Raw genomic sequence first — 16483 nt, forward strand, 5'->3', positions numbered from 1 at the left:
CCTTTAACGGGGAAAAAAATGGTAGAAACCTCAGGAAGAGCAACTGAGGAGGGATCCCTCTTCCAGGACGGACAGACGTGCAATAGATGTCGTACAGAACAGATCAGCATAATAAATTAACAGTAATCCATATGACACAATGAGACAGAGAGAGAGAGAGAGAGAGAGAGAGAGAGAGAGAGAGAGAGAGAGAGAGAGAGATGCAGGTAATGACAGTAGCTTACAACAACATTAATGAAAGTAATAATATTATAGTTATAGTTCTGGCTACTGTGGTACAATATGTTGAAAGTATGTATTAATATCTGACAGTATACTTGTGTGACAATAGTCATATGTGTATAATAACAGTAGAAGTATGACTAATTTCATTATATCCACAAACCTTCTTTTTTTGATGTTGCATTTTGTAGTGGCTTTGGATTGGAGTCCCACTGCTACCAAACTACTCCACTGTTCCCCTGAAATAGAAAGGATGAGGCTTTTGCTTTCAATCCTTAGTGCAGATATACTGAAGGAACAAATACTTCAGATTTAGAGTAAATCACAACACTACCACTTATCCTTAGAGAAACATAAAGCTACTCTCCTCTTTCTCCTAGCTCTGGAAAGGTAGCAACAAATCAGAGAAACACAACACCACAGAGCAGTATCTCGTGAAATTATTGGCCATGTTGGGGTATGTGATCCACGAGGTAATGCTGGCAGTTGGCAACAGCAACAACAACAGAGAGAGTCTAAAAATAGAGGTCATAAGAAATTTAGAGTTACAAAATTTGAGATTTTAGTGTGTTGGAGAAGATGAAACGACCTGGTTTGCTTTGATCGCCTCAGAATCTTGTCTTTTTATTTCCTAATTAAAAAGTTATGACTTACCTCCGCCATCAGATTACCTCACACTGCTATTGTTAAAATGTTCCGGGGAGATCTTTTTCTGTTCAGATTAAACTTTGGTGGAGTGTAAGTCATTGTAATAGCCAACATAGATAAGACATAAAGAGAGAATATTGTATCGTGTCAGTTTCAGCACAGTCTCACTCCCATCTTGTCAAATACCGATGCTTGCCCAGTGGCCCTACGCATCAAAATGTAACACACTAGGTACCCCTCCTGCTTCAGTTTTGGACATTCAGGGAAGGCATGTCAATTTATGCTCATTTCAGTCAGGAACACAAAGAAGAAAACTTCCATTTGCAGTATAATATTTGGTGGTATGACCCTGCTCTGAGGCCTCTCTGCCTTTCCTAGGCCTACACAGAAAGCCTTTTTCACACGCCTATGTGGCAGGCATAAGGCGGAGAGAGCACAGCTCTCTGCCCTTCCGCCGGCCTGCGTGGAAAGCCTGAAGCAGAGAGCAAACCTCCCTGTCCTTCCATGCGCCTTTATGGAAAGCGTAAGGCAGAGAGCAGCAGCAAAGACCCCCCGGGAACAGTACAGAGGAGCATCAATGACAAACAGAAATGAGATTGATAAGTCAGACACAGCATGAAAAGGAGGAGCTGGGGTGGAGGTGGGTTGCATAGCAGCTTGCAGAGGAAGCAGCAACAGTAGGCAGGCCAGAGCAGTTTAAATAGGGCGCCCTGAATGATATTCGCCAATTGGTTGCATAGAAAGGAATCATGTGATCAATCAGCTGACTCCCTTCCATCAATCAGCTGCTCCATCAGTTGATTGGCTGTTTGAGATCAGCTGATGTAGCTGGGATGTGAGCTGAGCTTGACCTCGTGTCCTGCCTGAACTAACACTGCTCAATTACATGTTGTCTCTTTTCAAAATAAACTTGTGTTTACACAGGGAATGCACAGTTTCTGCTCATTAAATGCATACTATCTTTTTCAAACTTAACTTTGAATTAAAAAAACACAACTTTGTTTCTAGATTTACTTCCTTAGGTTTAAGCAACAAAAGTACTTTGTTAGGCTGAGATAAAAATATCATGTTGATATTGTTGTTGATGTGACACATCTCACCAGCATAGTATGCTGCATGTACTAGAACACTACGTTGTTATTAAAATACTTTTTGTTACATTTGGGACACGAACAGAGGGCTCCTGGGTGAAAGTCCAGAGTTTGTTTGACACCTTCATCTCCCCATCTGCCTGCCCTATGCAGATTTTCTCGCTCTTTCTACTATGGTATGTGCATTGACAGTCAAATAATGCTGCTGACCATTGTATCTCCCACCGCCACTAAAGGATGCCTCTGTTTGTTGGTGTCTGATGTCGATGGCCACTAACCAAGCGTTGTTATTTGACAAGTTAAAAGTGAGACCAGGTTGATGAATTCCTTACTTTTCTAGTGTTTGTATTCTGAGCACTGCAGATATCTCTTTATTAAGTAAGATACTTTTGTTAATAACATTTTATTTTTTTAAAACAAGTGAATACATCTCGGAAGACAGTGACATTTTTCTTGATTATAGTGTAGCAACGTGCTTTCTTTTGTTTCTTACTTCAAGATACAAACACTCATTTCTAGGAAATATATGGAACACAATAATTTCCATTGGAAACAGGTTGACATTGTGATTTTTTTACTTTGTGTGAGAAAACAAGTTAACAGTGAGATATGCAAGGGTGATCAGTTTAGTCTTATTTCTATTTCTCTGTAGATAATGTAGATGTCTGTGTATGAATATATTTGTAGACATTAACATTCATTTGGTGTATTTTGACATTACAGTTAGTTTGTTTATTGAACCTGTTTTCTGAAGTTTATTTTGACAAGCAAATGTCAAGAATGCATTGCAGAATATCCACGATTTGACACTTTCTGACAAGTCCTGTACCCAAACAACAGAAAAAGGAAAAAGGTAAAATGAAGTTTACATCTCTTGAATATTGTTCTGAAGGTTATACAGTTGGTTTGTGCAGAGAAGATCACACAAAGCCAAGAAAGTACAATAAAGGTTAAGAAGTTCATGTAAAAGTGAGCAGAACGAAGTTCTGACATTTTTTTTTTTTTTTTAGCTTTTTCTGTGTTTGACAGCAGAGTCATATTTCATCCAGCAGCGAGCAGTGACTCACGCCTGGTAAAAGTCTTAGTGAGTTTCTCAGCTGTGACTTTCTCCCAGCTGACAGATGAAATTTGTGGCATTTCGTTGTCACCTTATCGATCTGCCTGGTATCACTGTCATTTATGCAAACTCCTCCAAGGACGTGAACCGATCGACCCGCGGAGATGAGAACAGGATCGCTCTCTCACACTTTCTCTCTCTCTGTCTCACACTCTCTCTTTGTGTTTTCCCTTACACACTCACCTTTCTCTTTTCATCATATCAGGTTCAATCTATAGATTTATCTTAAACAAAAGTAGTTATCTTGCCTTCCCCCACGCTCAAACACCTCAGACCAATGCACACACACATGTGCCTACCAACAAATTACCATTGTACACAGTAAAAGGACACTTGTGTTTTAAGCTAATATTATAGTTTCTTTGATTTTTCAAAATGAATTACACAAGTGTACACTATTAATGTTATTTAGAATGACATGGACTTTTCCCCAAAGTCCAAGTTGAGGTGGTGGAATGTGCCTAGGGGTGTCTGAATCCTATCTGAAAGATCATTATCGGAGCAGATCATGGCATTTTTTAACTGATCTGGTTCCACTATAATGAGCTGTATAGAGCCTGATCTGATCCTTTGTTTTGCATCAGCTGTCACTGTTTTTGCTCATAAAGCTTTCATGCAAAGCAACCCTAAGTGCAGCCTTCTCTGCTGAGCTGCCATGTGTGTAAGAGCAGGGCCTGAGCCCAGCCTGCTGCAAAACACCACAGGTCACAAAAGAAAATGCAGTATGAGACTGTGTAGTTATGTTATTTCATGAAGTTGTGCATACTTGTTTCATTTTAGCTTAGTGTGTCAGTCTCTTGGCTGTACTTTCATTGATGACACATGGTGTTTCACTGCCCTGCTCGGGAGGGTGTCATACAGCGGCGCAGAACTGATGATAATCGCGCTCACCACGTCACTGCAAGTGCAACAAAAGCCCCTCAAGTAAAAAGTCAGTAAAAGTAATATTTCAAAGTAGCCTTATCTGTGCAAAATATGTTCAGGCAACGAAAATAAACACTCAACTGTATACCAATTATTTGGGTTACTCGGACACAGGCTGCACCAAATCAACAAACTCTGCAGAATACTCCCTTAAAGGGACAGACGTTTTCTTGAAACAACAACAAGGCAAACAAGATTAAGAGAGGGTTTGTTATTTTATACTTTACTTTGTTAAAAAATAATTAAATAAATAAGAGTAATAAATACAAAACATCAAGGAACACCTTGGATGTAGGGATTTTTTTCTTAATGCACTGCAGAGCTATCCAGTTGTCAAGCACAGGCTATATGCTGGGTTGATTTTAATAACTCGAAGTGTGCACTGTGTAGCTGTATTATCTAGGGAAATAGGAGTATCAGATTGGGACTCGGTATCGGCAGATACTCAGTATTAAATGACTGGGATTGGGGGCAATAAAACTTGATCAGGACAACCCTAAATGTAATTAAGTGTATTTACTCAGGTACTGTACTTAGGTTTGCCTCAGTACAATTTTGACATATATATACTTCACTTGAGTTTTTCTATTTTATGCTACCTTTTACTTCTACTCAATCACATCACAGAGACAAGTATTGTACTTTTTTACTCCACTTTCCTCATAATCTACCTAGTAGTATGCAAATTATCTAAGGTTCTGTGCACTCCAATCTCTGTAATACCAGAAAATATTTAGTAGTTATGTCAAATGCAGTATGCCAAAAATACCAGGATGTTTAACTGCATATGGTCACATTTTGCCGTATGCATGCCAGCATGCTATTCTGGCTGTCTCTACCTACCGTACACTGCAGCTGAAGATACATCACATTGACTGAACTACAGACAGATGACGGCTTGAGGGCTGATTGACAGCTATCAGAAGCTGTAATGAAGGATGACAGCACATTCAAATGGCTGATCATCAGTTCAGTAGCAATAATAGGACTATCAGTTGTTTAAGTGAAGAAGACAATAGAAAGATTACCAACAACAAAAGGACATATCTATGAAAATAACAATGACAGAGGAATACATAGATATTTTTGTTTGTCGTGAATACAGTTTGTTAGAATCTACAATGTATGCAGTTAAAAGTTAAAACTACATACATTGGAAAGTAACAACAGCAACGCTTTCCAGATTGACCTCCGTCTTTAGCGAGCTTTGCGAATGCTGTTTTATCTCCATGGTAATGGTTATATGAGCAAGAGGGTCAAAGTTCAAGGTGTATTGTTATGACAGTGTAGTGTGTTCTGATTGTGTGCATACTGCATGCAACAGTATTTACCTTGCAAGGGCAGCTGCAGTATCTACTAAAAGTAAAAAGAAAAAGTATGCCATTTGGAACACAGCTATGGGCTCTACATTACTACAACATTAAAACACTCCTACATGTATTTGTCAGTGATACACATAGAATAATGATGATATTCTTTAATAATATAACACTTTGAAAGGAGCCATGATTCTGCATAATGAGTACATTTACTTTTTATACTTTAAGTATGTGGGTATTGTGTAAATATTTATGTACTTTTATTTCAGTACCATTTTGAATTCAGGACTGTTACTTGTAATAGTGTGTAATTTATGTACGGTATTACTGAGAACTTCTTCCACCACTGGATTTAAGTTGAGACTCAACAGAATAAACTACTTCTAGACAGTAGAGTAGTACAGTAAAATAAATGCAACACAGACAGGTTACAGTACTATGGTTACTTTAAATCCATGTAAACAGTGAATGGATAATTGAAATTCTTACTGCATGTACAGTTAAGGTAACACTCAAAGTTTTATGTTCATATAGAAGGTCGATATACACAAAGAAAATATTAACTAAATCTTTACCATCCACCAGAGTGCCAAACCAAATGGAACAACTTCAGAATTCACTTGGCTTTCATTTGCATGGTAGCATTGTGTTCCTGGTCTGTTCATAGCAAGCATCATTACTTTTATGGCCGGCAACTTTACTGTCTTGGTCAGTTTCACTGCTCTCTTAAACCTCTTTTCCAGCCTCAGCAAGCAGATCTGATGCAACCACTATACAGCAGCAAAAGTTAGCAGCTATACCTGGTGAACATGATGGAGAATATAGCAGAAAAGAGCCAGATATTTCCCTCAGGAGTTGATGGAGACCAAAAACAAAGTTAAAGAAAAGTTCATAGTGGACATTTGTCATAAGGTGATATTATTTCAGTGTTGTGTTGACAGGTTGTAAAGATTAATGCATCTTTAAGGCAAAACTATGCTTCTTTATGAAGGTGTTGTATGTGCAGTGGTGGTTTCATTGTTGCAGTGCCATATATAGTAGGAAAACCTCCTCAAGAGTATAGCCACACATCAGACCCACAGACTATAGGAAGATCTAAAGAAATTGTAATTAGTCAGCTCAGGTGCTTTGTGTTTCCTTATATTTTCAGAACTTGACAGTAAAGAAAAGAAGAGCTATGTTGTCAGTTTCAGTAATTTGTATTTTACGATATAGAAAGGACTGTCAAAATGAAAACTTTCCCCCATGTACTCAATGGATATATTTCTGTCAAACTTTGGTCACAGATTTGTTGAAATCCATGTTAGTGAGCTATCCAAGATAATCCATCCATCTGACAGGGCATATCAAGATGCTGATTAAACAGCATCAGTACTACACAGGTGTACCTTGAGATAGTCACAGTAAAAGGCCACTCTAAATTTAACTACACAACACAATGCCACAGATGTTGCAAGTAGGGTTACAGCGGTATATCAGTTTCAATGTATTCCATGATATTAAAATGTATTAAAAAATGTACCATGTACATTTGCTTAACTACAGTATTGAAAAAAAATATATAACTGGACAGAAAATCTCAACTTTATTTTTATTATTTTCAAAAGGGAGACCTTTTACACATACAGTACTTCCGTTAAATAACAGTTTCAAATTTCAAACATAGTAATAAATTGTTTGTTTAACTAACAATAACCCTTCTATTTTAATTCCATTAAGGGACATTCTGACTGATAACAATAGTAATTCTGCAATACTGTGATACCATGAAACTGCGATATTTTCTTAGACAATTATCGTACTGTGAACATCTCATAAAATTCCAATCCTTGTACCAAGTTTTGAGGGAATGCAGGAATGTCCACAGAGTCTCCCATGTTGTTTCCCTGAATTTGGCAGTACATCCAACCGGCTTTACAACTGTACAAGTCCATTGTTTTGAGAAACTGCTGTTAGGTCAAGACCCTGATGAGGACGACAAGCAGCAGATGTGCTTCTGTCAGACCATCTTGCAGTTGAAGACACTGAATTGAAGGTCTTGACCTGGTATGGTTACATGTGATCTGCGATTATGAGGCCGGTTGGATGTACTGCCAAATTCAGTTGGAGACGGCTTACCCCCAAATTCCACCAGATGCGTGTTGGTTGCGTCTGTGCTCCGGAACGGCAGCGGAGCTGATATGTTTCAGTTCTAGTCAATGTGTGTGCTTCCACTGGCTGTGGCTGTGGCTGTGCTGTGTTCCGGCTCCGTCACAGCTACGGCGGTCCGGAGTCCTCCACAACAGATACGCAGGACTTCTATTTTTGCCGAATGCCGGAGCACAACGCAGCAATTCTGCACAGAGCAGATCGTGCGGGGAAGGAAGTCGTGTACAGAAACAAAATAAAACATCCAGGTAATTTTCAAAATAAAATACACAGTGTTCACGGATCATATTTCCCTGCACTACACCTTGAAAACTACATAATGGGCAGAGGCAGGCCTGAAGTCAACAGGTCAGAGGTTTTCAGTAGGGATGCACCGAAATGAAAATTTGTGGCTGAAGCCAAAGCCGAATAATATTAAGCGCTTGGCCGAATACCGAGTACCGAATATCGTTGTTTAGTTTGTCATTAGTTTTTACAGATGAACCCCCTCCAGATTAGTGTTGTCACGGTACCAAAATTAGGACCCACTGTACGATACCAATGAAAATATCATGGTTCTGAGTAGTATCACGATACCACAGCGAAAATGAGGCAGATGATGAAAGATAAATCACTTTTCTATAATACATCAATGATATTTCAATGGAATAAATTACTTATTGACTTATTCATACTTCAAAAACAGCATCGATGAGTGATTAACATAGGGGGGATCAAAATAAAATAAATAAATAAAATAAGAATCAACCAGCCACCCTCCTCCCCTGACAAGTAAAGAACAGTCCCTTCATAAGTAACGAACAGTCCCTAAAGTGCGGTGAGGTTTGTGGGCCGTGAACGGCTTGTTTCTCCATACAGTCTGTGTTCGGTTGGCTCAGCTGTTCAGGTACTTCTGGGCAGTCCACACGCCAAGAAGAGGATATTATTGGAGCCGACTTCTCCGTTGCCGGTAAGCCGATGGCCGCCGTAATTGACAGGAATGCATTACTGTCTGTGTCTGTGACCCCCGTTCAACCCACAATCGGTGGGATTCACCTTTCGTTTCTGCTGCTGGTTGAAATCTGTAGGCTGCTCGCACAGAGTGCTGAATAATTTAAGCCTATTTTGCTCGCTCAAAACTATTTTTAGTCGCAAATGCGAGTGCCGTGACGGGCGGATCGCCACACTGCCAACATTTATTCCGCCTGTCACAGCACGCCGTTTGATTGCGTTATCAAAACACGCCGCTATTATTCGGCCTTGCTTTTAATTTATTCCACCGAATACCGAATGTGTGTTTTTTTGCAATATTCGGCCGAATATATTCGGTTACCGAATATTTGGTGCATCCCTAGTTTTCAGACGTCATTTCACCCCGTTGACACCATGGACGAGGAGATGTTAATCATGGAGGTGCACCGAGATGTCTTCCGGCAGAGCTGCACCGCTCCGCACAGCAAACACAGCCGGTGGAATTCCAGCGTTATGGTAGTGAAATAAACAATAATTCAGGGGCAGCAGCTCTGGTGGACATTCCTGCAGTCAGCATGCCATTGTCTGATGTAATCAAACTGCACATTTAGAGTGAGCTTTTATTTTGACCACCCCAAGGCACACCTGTGTAGAAATGATGCTGTTTAATCAGTGTCTTGATATGCTAAAACTCTCATGTGGATGGATTATCTTGGGGAAGGAGAAGTTCTCAATAACACAGAAATTTGCAACCAAAATTTGAGGATAAAATATCTTTTGAGGGGATGAAAAAAGTCTTAGATCTTTAATTTAAACCTGTGAAAAATGGGTACAAAAACAAAAATGTTGTGTTTGAGTTTTTGTTCAGTATAGCATTGTGGCAGTTCAAAGGGTCAAATCATAAGCTGAACTCTGTATGAAACAACACAACACCTTGATAGCAGTAATTCTGCCTTAAGGCAGGGCTTCCTTTAAGGCTGTGACACTGCCTTAACAAGAGCAGAGTCTTGGATGAAGCACTGCCTGACAGGATCAATTTGGAGTCAGAAAGTTCCCTAAATTGTATGTATTGTGGTACTCGCAAAGCCCCAGGTGTCAGGATGGTTGGCTAGTATTATATATACCATAATGCTGATATATATTTCCTCCAGAAGTTTTGTTCTTTGGCATCAAAACCATAGTTTATTTACCAAAGTTCATTTCATTTATACGGTTGAATTCAAATATTGTGACTATTGGCCCAAAATATTGGTTGATATCTGCAACCCCCATAAGAATAATATCTGCTTTTGGCACGTTGCTGGACTGCGACATCCAATATCTGTTGATCCCTCAATGATGACAATGTTGGCAGCCTTTGTCTCTCAGGCGGCAATTGTCTCTTTCCTTGACACATACAACGACACGCGCAGAAACACACACACACACAATTGTCTCTGCCTCCTCATCTCTCTGGCCATTTGTCAGGCCAATTACGCTGATGTGTTTGGATGCGGGTGTATTGGTTCATGAGGATTTTGACAGTCTCTGCTGGTGTATGTGTTCACTTCGATACGTGTGTGTACATATATGTTTGTTATTTTGGTGTGTGTCTGGATGTGTGTGTATCAGCAGGCCCCACAGTATTATGATTAGTGCATTTTCATCTGCAGTAGTGTGCCGATGGCTCTCGGGATGTGATGGAGATTTTAGCTCCTCTAACTGTTACGTCTGCTCCATTCACTTCCTAAGCTGACGAGAGACTGAGCTGACTGAATAATTTAGACTTGTGGCAGAAACGATGTTTTATTTTGGAGCAAACTGAATTTTCCCAGCTTTATTTGGCTCCTTGAAGTTTGCCTCTGATCTTGGACATTTCATTCCTCATTTGAAAAAGTAGAGAAAGAGACTTGACATGAGAGGTCCAAATGAAAGGACAGATTGTGAATCCCGGTGGTATGAACTTATGATTTTAGCCTATTTAAATACACTACTCGACTTCACTGCTTTCACTTAATCTTAATATGACTCAGAATGTAAATTATTAGAGATGCTAGCTGCTTGAAATGTTTGTCAGTTCGTCCACTTTTTTTGGTTCAGACTGGGAAATCTCAACTACTTATTAGATGGATTTTCATAAAAGTTTTCCACAGACATTCGTGTTCCCCAGAGGATGACTCCTAATGACTTTCCTCTGACTTACGTGTATTTGTGGTTTTGAGTGAAATGTCTCAGCAGCTACTTTGTGGATTGCTGTGAAATTTGATACAGGCATTGCCCACCTTTAAATAGATTGTAATAGCTTTGGTGATTCCTAAACCCTTCCATTAGCGCCATCATCAGGTCAAAATTCCAATTTGTCCGATACTTTGGTTTTTGACCAAATACCTGCAAACATAATTACATTCTCATCATCCTCAGCTGTACTTTTGTTTTGTGAAAAGTTAAGTTGTAGTTTAGGTGGTGCCATGCCATTGCTCCGAGAGCTTTTATTCTGAAGCCCCAAAAACAAAAAAAGTCCCATTTGACATTAGGCCGTTTGTCCGTCATCCCAGTAGCCTGATAACAAATGCACAGTTCTCTGAATGTCCGTTTCAAAACGCAAACAGAATCAAACAAAAAAAAAAATATATATATATATATATATATATATATATATATATATATATATATATATATATATATGGCGAAAACGTTTCTTCCAACACTAGAACTGAGACAAAAATATTCACAAACAAAAAAACACTAATGGTCAGTGATAAGTAGTGTTTAACTTTTGATTGAACACTAAATTAAAACCCTCGGCGCATACTGCAGCACAATCAAACAGATGCGCAACTCAGAGCATCAGAAGTGTCTTTGACACCAGACTCAGAGCGGACCGGTGGAACTGGAAAATGCATATTTTACATCAATAAAATCTATTTTATCATTATGTTGAGTCACTTTGTTGAAAGAATTTAGTCGTCTGTGTTCAAGCAGGATAATAGCAGGTCTCCATTGTGCGTCAGGCTTTCTATTTCTCCTCATTTTTCTTTTTTAATTACTACTTACATTTTTCAAGTGATTTCTCAAATTTGTTGTTGAGTTGTGATATGCCAATTGCTTTTGGCAAATCTGGCACTCTGCTTTCTGGGGGTTGTCGGGGCATATTTTAAAGTGCAACCACACATCTGATGACTTCTTGAACATGTCTGCCAGCTCTGACCGCGCTCGTTGTCAGTATCGGACTAGTGGAGGTTAGTGTTGTGTTTAAGGCCTCCCCCCAAAAAACGAAGGAAAAAAAAGCGCCAAAGCTTCGAATTTTTTTTTTTTTTTTTCACAATCGAATCCCGTGCCATTGAACAAAGCTTCGAAGCTTCGAATTTTTTGGGTCAGCCCTAGTAAAAATATTCCATTTTTATTTTTAAATGAGAAACTAAACCGCAACAACAAATTATCTAGCTAACAGCCAACTGCTAACAGCTAGGGCTGGGCAATATATTGATATTATTTATATATCCTGATATGAGACTGGATATCGTCTAGATTATGGATATCCTAATATTGTAAGTGTTGTCTTTTCTTGCTTTTAAAGGCTGCATTACAGTAAAGTAATGTAATTTTCTGAACATACCAGACTGCTCTAATTAGTCTTTTATTTGCCTTGAGGCACCAATTGTCAACCCTAAAGTATTGACGCAACATCATTATTGAGGGATTTGGTAAAAAATATTGTGATATGGGGCGTCGGTGGCTTAGTGGTAGAGCAGGCGCCCCATGTACAAGGCTGTTGCCGCAGCGGCCCGGGTTCGACTCCAGCCTGTGGCCCTTTGCTGCATGTCACTCCCTCTCTCTCTCCCCCCTTCACGCTCATCTGTCCTATCGATTAAAGGCTTAAAAATGCCCGAAAAAAATATCTTTAAAAAAAAAAAAAAAAAATTGTGATATTGGATTTTCTCCATATTGCCCAGCCCTGCTAACATTTAAGGCGTATTTCATAATTATGTGGATGAATGTGGTAATGAATTACTTCCCAAATGAAGGTAGAGATAACACAAGACATGTAGCCTAAGTGATTAAAATATAAGAAACACATTACACTTGAATTAGAAGTTAAAAGAAGTTACATATTTTAAAAGTATATACAGTAAATGTCAGGATATATCGACTGTGCAGCATACAGGCATAATAGGATGCTGATTATAATTGCATTAAGAAGTCAGTATAATCAAACGAGGGAATATCTCCCAAGGCCGAGTACCTCTTGATTACAATGTATGTTAATTTCTTCTCTTATTGAGTAAAGCTCTGTGGCTGGCAGCAGTGTGTGTGTGTGGGGAATAAACAAATAGGAGTTTGAAAATCACCACCACTTGTCAAACTAAATCCTTTCATCTCTCAGCGAGGCATGGCAAGGCATAAAAAGTGGATGTCATTGTTTCAAAGCAAGCTTTTGCCCTCCTTCACCTCTCCTCTTCTTCTCCGCTCTCCCTTTTCTAATTCTGTTGACGGACTTTGGTCCAGAGTAAACAAAGGCTCTTTAGCACCATCGCGCAGTTCAGTGCGCTGAATTATTGACTTGGTTTTTTTCAAAGGAGGAAACACATGACTTTGTTTCTCACGGCAGGGAGAGACGCATGGGGAAGAGTGTCTCATGGTTTTTCATGTGGAAATGTAAAACCCATTTCTGTCCTCTCCCCCTCTCTGGCTGTGAGCTAGGGATCACTGTGCTGTCAGATTATGGCTCTCTGGATGGCTGCATGTATTTTTGGGATGGATTTAAAGGTCAATCTCATGCACAACAGTTTGCTTGTGTTATTTTTATCCCCAGCAATACAAGGCATCAAGCGATCTCTAATTTATGACTGTGGGGCATCGCTGATGCTTCTGAGCTAATACTTAACACATCCATACATACATTGGAGGGATTGTACGGCATATACTGTGTGCAGCTGTATACCAGTTATATGCCACAGCTGATTTGCAATGCAATAGCTTTATAATCATTATAATACAACAGTAATTTGCATTTCTCTGCCTGCTTTTTGTCCTAATTGCATTTTATCTGTAAGTTAATTAGAGGAATAAAAAAAGAATTTGCAAGAAATGATTTATTTAAATTGTAACAAGGGTTTGCATCTTTTTAACAGTGAATTTATATACATCTTTGCACAAATGTAGCCATACTGTATATTAACTTCCGTAGAAGTATTTTTGGTGTATTATAGTGCATATTCTAAATTCTAACCCTCCCTTAAGTCGAGTACCAACTCTGACACATAATTAGAATTCTTTATGATGTTTTTCAGTAAAGGACTTGACAGTGCAAATGCTGGCTGAGAAGGTTTTCTATCCTACAAAGAATGAATTTAAAGGTATCAAGCGTCGACATCAGTGTCAACCCTCATTCATCTTCATATCTCCCTACTTTACCCTGTCGCTACGATGTCCTGCTGTTTCATTTGTAGTCTCCCTTTCAATTTTTAAGCAAAATACATCTAACACAGCAGTCCTAACGTTCCATGCTGGTTGAACCCGAGACATTAGAGGTGCAGCTGGTCCCCCACCAGTTTTAATACCGCAATAACTCCTGATTGTGAACATGTCTGACAGCTAATGGGTTTCTCTCCTCTCTGCTGCAGGTTATCTATGCACTGAACACAAAAAACGACGAACACGAGGCGGCCATCGCCACTCTGAAGGAGGCCCATGAAGAGGAGGTGCAGCAGATTCTCTCCGAGACCCGGGAGAAGATACTACAGGTCTTTACATTAATTGTAATTTTGAATATGTTTATATGACGTTAATGTTCTCTGAGTTAAATCATCTGTACCTTGTTCGTGAGTTGTTAACTATAATTTCCTGTTTTTAGTGCAAAGCCTCTTTTACCCTGCCTGTTCAAGACAGGAATATGGCACTATTATGCTGCCTCACCATTCTGTATAAAAGGTACAATTGCAGGATGTGGGACAAAGCTGTCTCACCTTTAAGCCTGGAACAGAGGTAGTTACACCGCTGAAACGATGGCTGTGTAAATGGGACAGCTGGCAGGACGGGATCATAGGAGGCAGGGATGCGACATATTGATGATGTGTCATGCGTGCGACCCACCACGGGAGATTTAAAAAGTAGCTGATAGCAGCTAGTGGCTCACTTAAAGAACAAGGTGCAGGAGCTCCTTATCTTCAGAGCACAGGACGAGATCAGCAGCCATATAACGGGGACAATAATTGATTGTTATTGCCACGTTATGCCATTGTTATTGTTCATAAAGCCCTACTGACACATATGTTATATGTTAACCCAGTAACATAGCTGATATGTTACAGGTCATGCCTGTCACGCCTTTTTTGATTATGTAATGTCAGCATGATGCCACTGTCATATGGCTCTCTGTGATAAATGCAAAGGCAACCTGAAGAAGGGACTTCATAGGAGCCCTACGATCTCTATTAAAAGGGCTTATGTTACTAATGGAGACAACAATATTTGAAATTGCTCAAGTACTAAGAGACCCACAGTGGTGACACAGGCTGCAGTGTAATCCCTACTATGTAATCCCATGTGCTACATCAATTTACATCCTTTAACAGTGCTTGTTTTTGCCACTGACAAGCTCAAGATTGTTATTACAAATGTCCGACAACATTATTTGAAAGGATCCTTACAGAGAAATGAAATGTTTTTCCTTACCTTTTGAAGCTCTGGTCTGTTTGTTAGTTTGTGGAACCAAGTCTTGCTGAAGGAGAAGCCTGACGTTCTGAAATCATGCAGACTTTTCAACATTAGGTAAATCAGTTAAATACTGGACACTAAGCTGTGCTTTCTGTACTCCAAAACAACAACCTACTCTCAGCACCCCTCTCTCCAACTCTTATTAACATTGCCAACGATGTTTTCCCTGCAACAAGTCACTTCTCGCAAGATTCCATATTGAGGCTTTTCCATAAGCAAGACTTGGTCACAATAATGAACAGATCAAGAAAATATCAGAAAAAAAAGTTTATTTCTTCTTTTCTACAATATTATCAGACACTTCTAATAACAATCTGAGTCTGTCAGTGGCAAAAATAAGCATTTTCAGTGAACGTGCATTGACAGTGCACAATTGCCCATAGTGATCACATCACAGCCTGTTTTGTTGCTGCAGCTGGAGCAGCCTCTCCCAATACTGGACCAATTTCAAAAACTGTTGTCTCCATTAGTCACTTAGACACAACAAAATGGAGGAGTTTCCCTATGAGTAAAAGTAGTTTTACCACAGTGTAAAAACACTAAAATTTCACCTAAGCAAAAGGTCATATGTATTAGCATCAAAATATAAATTAAAGTGCCAACAGTAAAAGTCCTCATTACGCATAATGGTCCATTTCTGAATAATGTATATCACAGTTTAATATCATTACATTAACACTGATAGATTAATGCACATATCACTTAAATGTTCCTGCTGGGTAAGGTTTAGTCATTAATAATATATTCATTCATTCATTTTCATTTTCCTTAACTGCTTATCCTGTTAGGGGTCGTGGGGGGGCTGGAGCCTATCCCAGCTGACATTGGGCGAGAGGCAGGGTACATCCTGGACAGGTCTCCAGATTATCACAGGGCTGACACCTAGAGACAGACAACCATTCACACTCACATTCACACCTACGGACAATTTAGGGTCACCAGTTAACCTGCATGTCTTTGGACTGTGGGAGGAAGCTGGAGTACCCAGAGAAAACCCACGTTGACACAGGGAGAACATGCAAACTCCACACAGAAATAATATATTGATGTAAGAAGAACAAAACTTGCCTGTGACATGCAGTTGAGTAGAGGTATAATGTAGCATAAATAAAAATATATACTTAAGCAAAGTATAAGTACCTCAAAATTGTGGACATTGTGTACTTAGTTGCTTTACACTGCTGGTTGTAAATTAACATTAATTTAAATAAGTATTGTCGTCAATCGCTGCTTCCTTGGAGGAATAACAACAGTATAACTTTTAGAATTATTTACAGTTCATGAATATTAAAACAAGCCAAAGGGACTCCTTAGAAGTGGACTCACTGCGGTCACATCTGGGTCAGTCAGTCAACATGAGACGGCAT

At 39.4% G+C, this 16483-nt stretch overlaps 1 protein-coding gene across 2 annotated transcripts in view; it reads left to right on the forward strand.

Moving 5' to 3' along the window:
• Window positions 1-16483, forward strand: part of fam184ab (family with sequence similarity 184 member Ab) — a 230620-nt gene that overhangs the window by 75090 nt on the left and 139047 nt on the right. For both annotated transcript variants that reach the window (XM_033648787.2, XM_033648786.2), the window contains exon 2: window positions 14024-14143. In XM_033648787.2, the coding sequence (XP_033504678.1) occupies window positions 14024-14143 (120 nt within the window). The remainder of the gene's footprint in view (window positions 1-14023; window positions 14144-16483) is intronic.

Source organism: Epinephelus lanceolatus, chromosome 13, assembly GCF_041903045.1.
Source record: "Epinephelus lanceolatus isolate andai-2023 chromosome 13, ASM4190304v1, whole genome shotgun sequence".
NCBI classification, from domain to species: Eukaryota; Metazoa; Chordata; class Actinopteri; order Perciformes; family Serranidae; genus Epinephelus; species Epinephelus lanceolatus.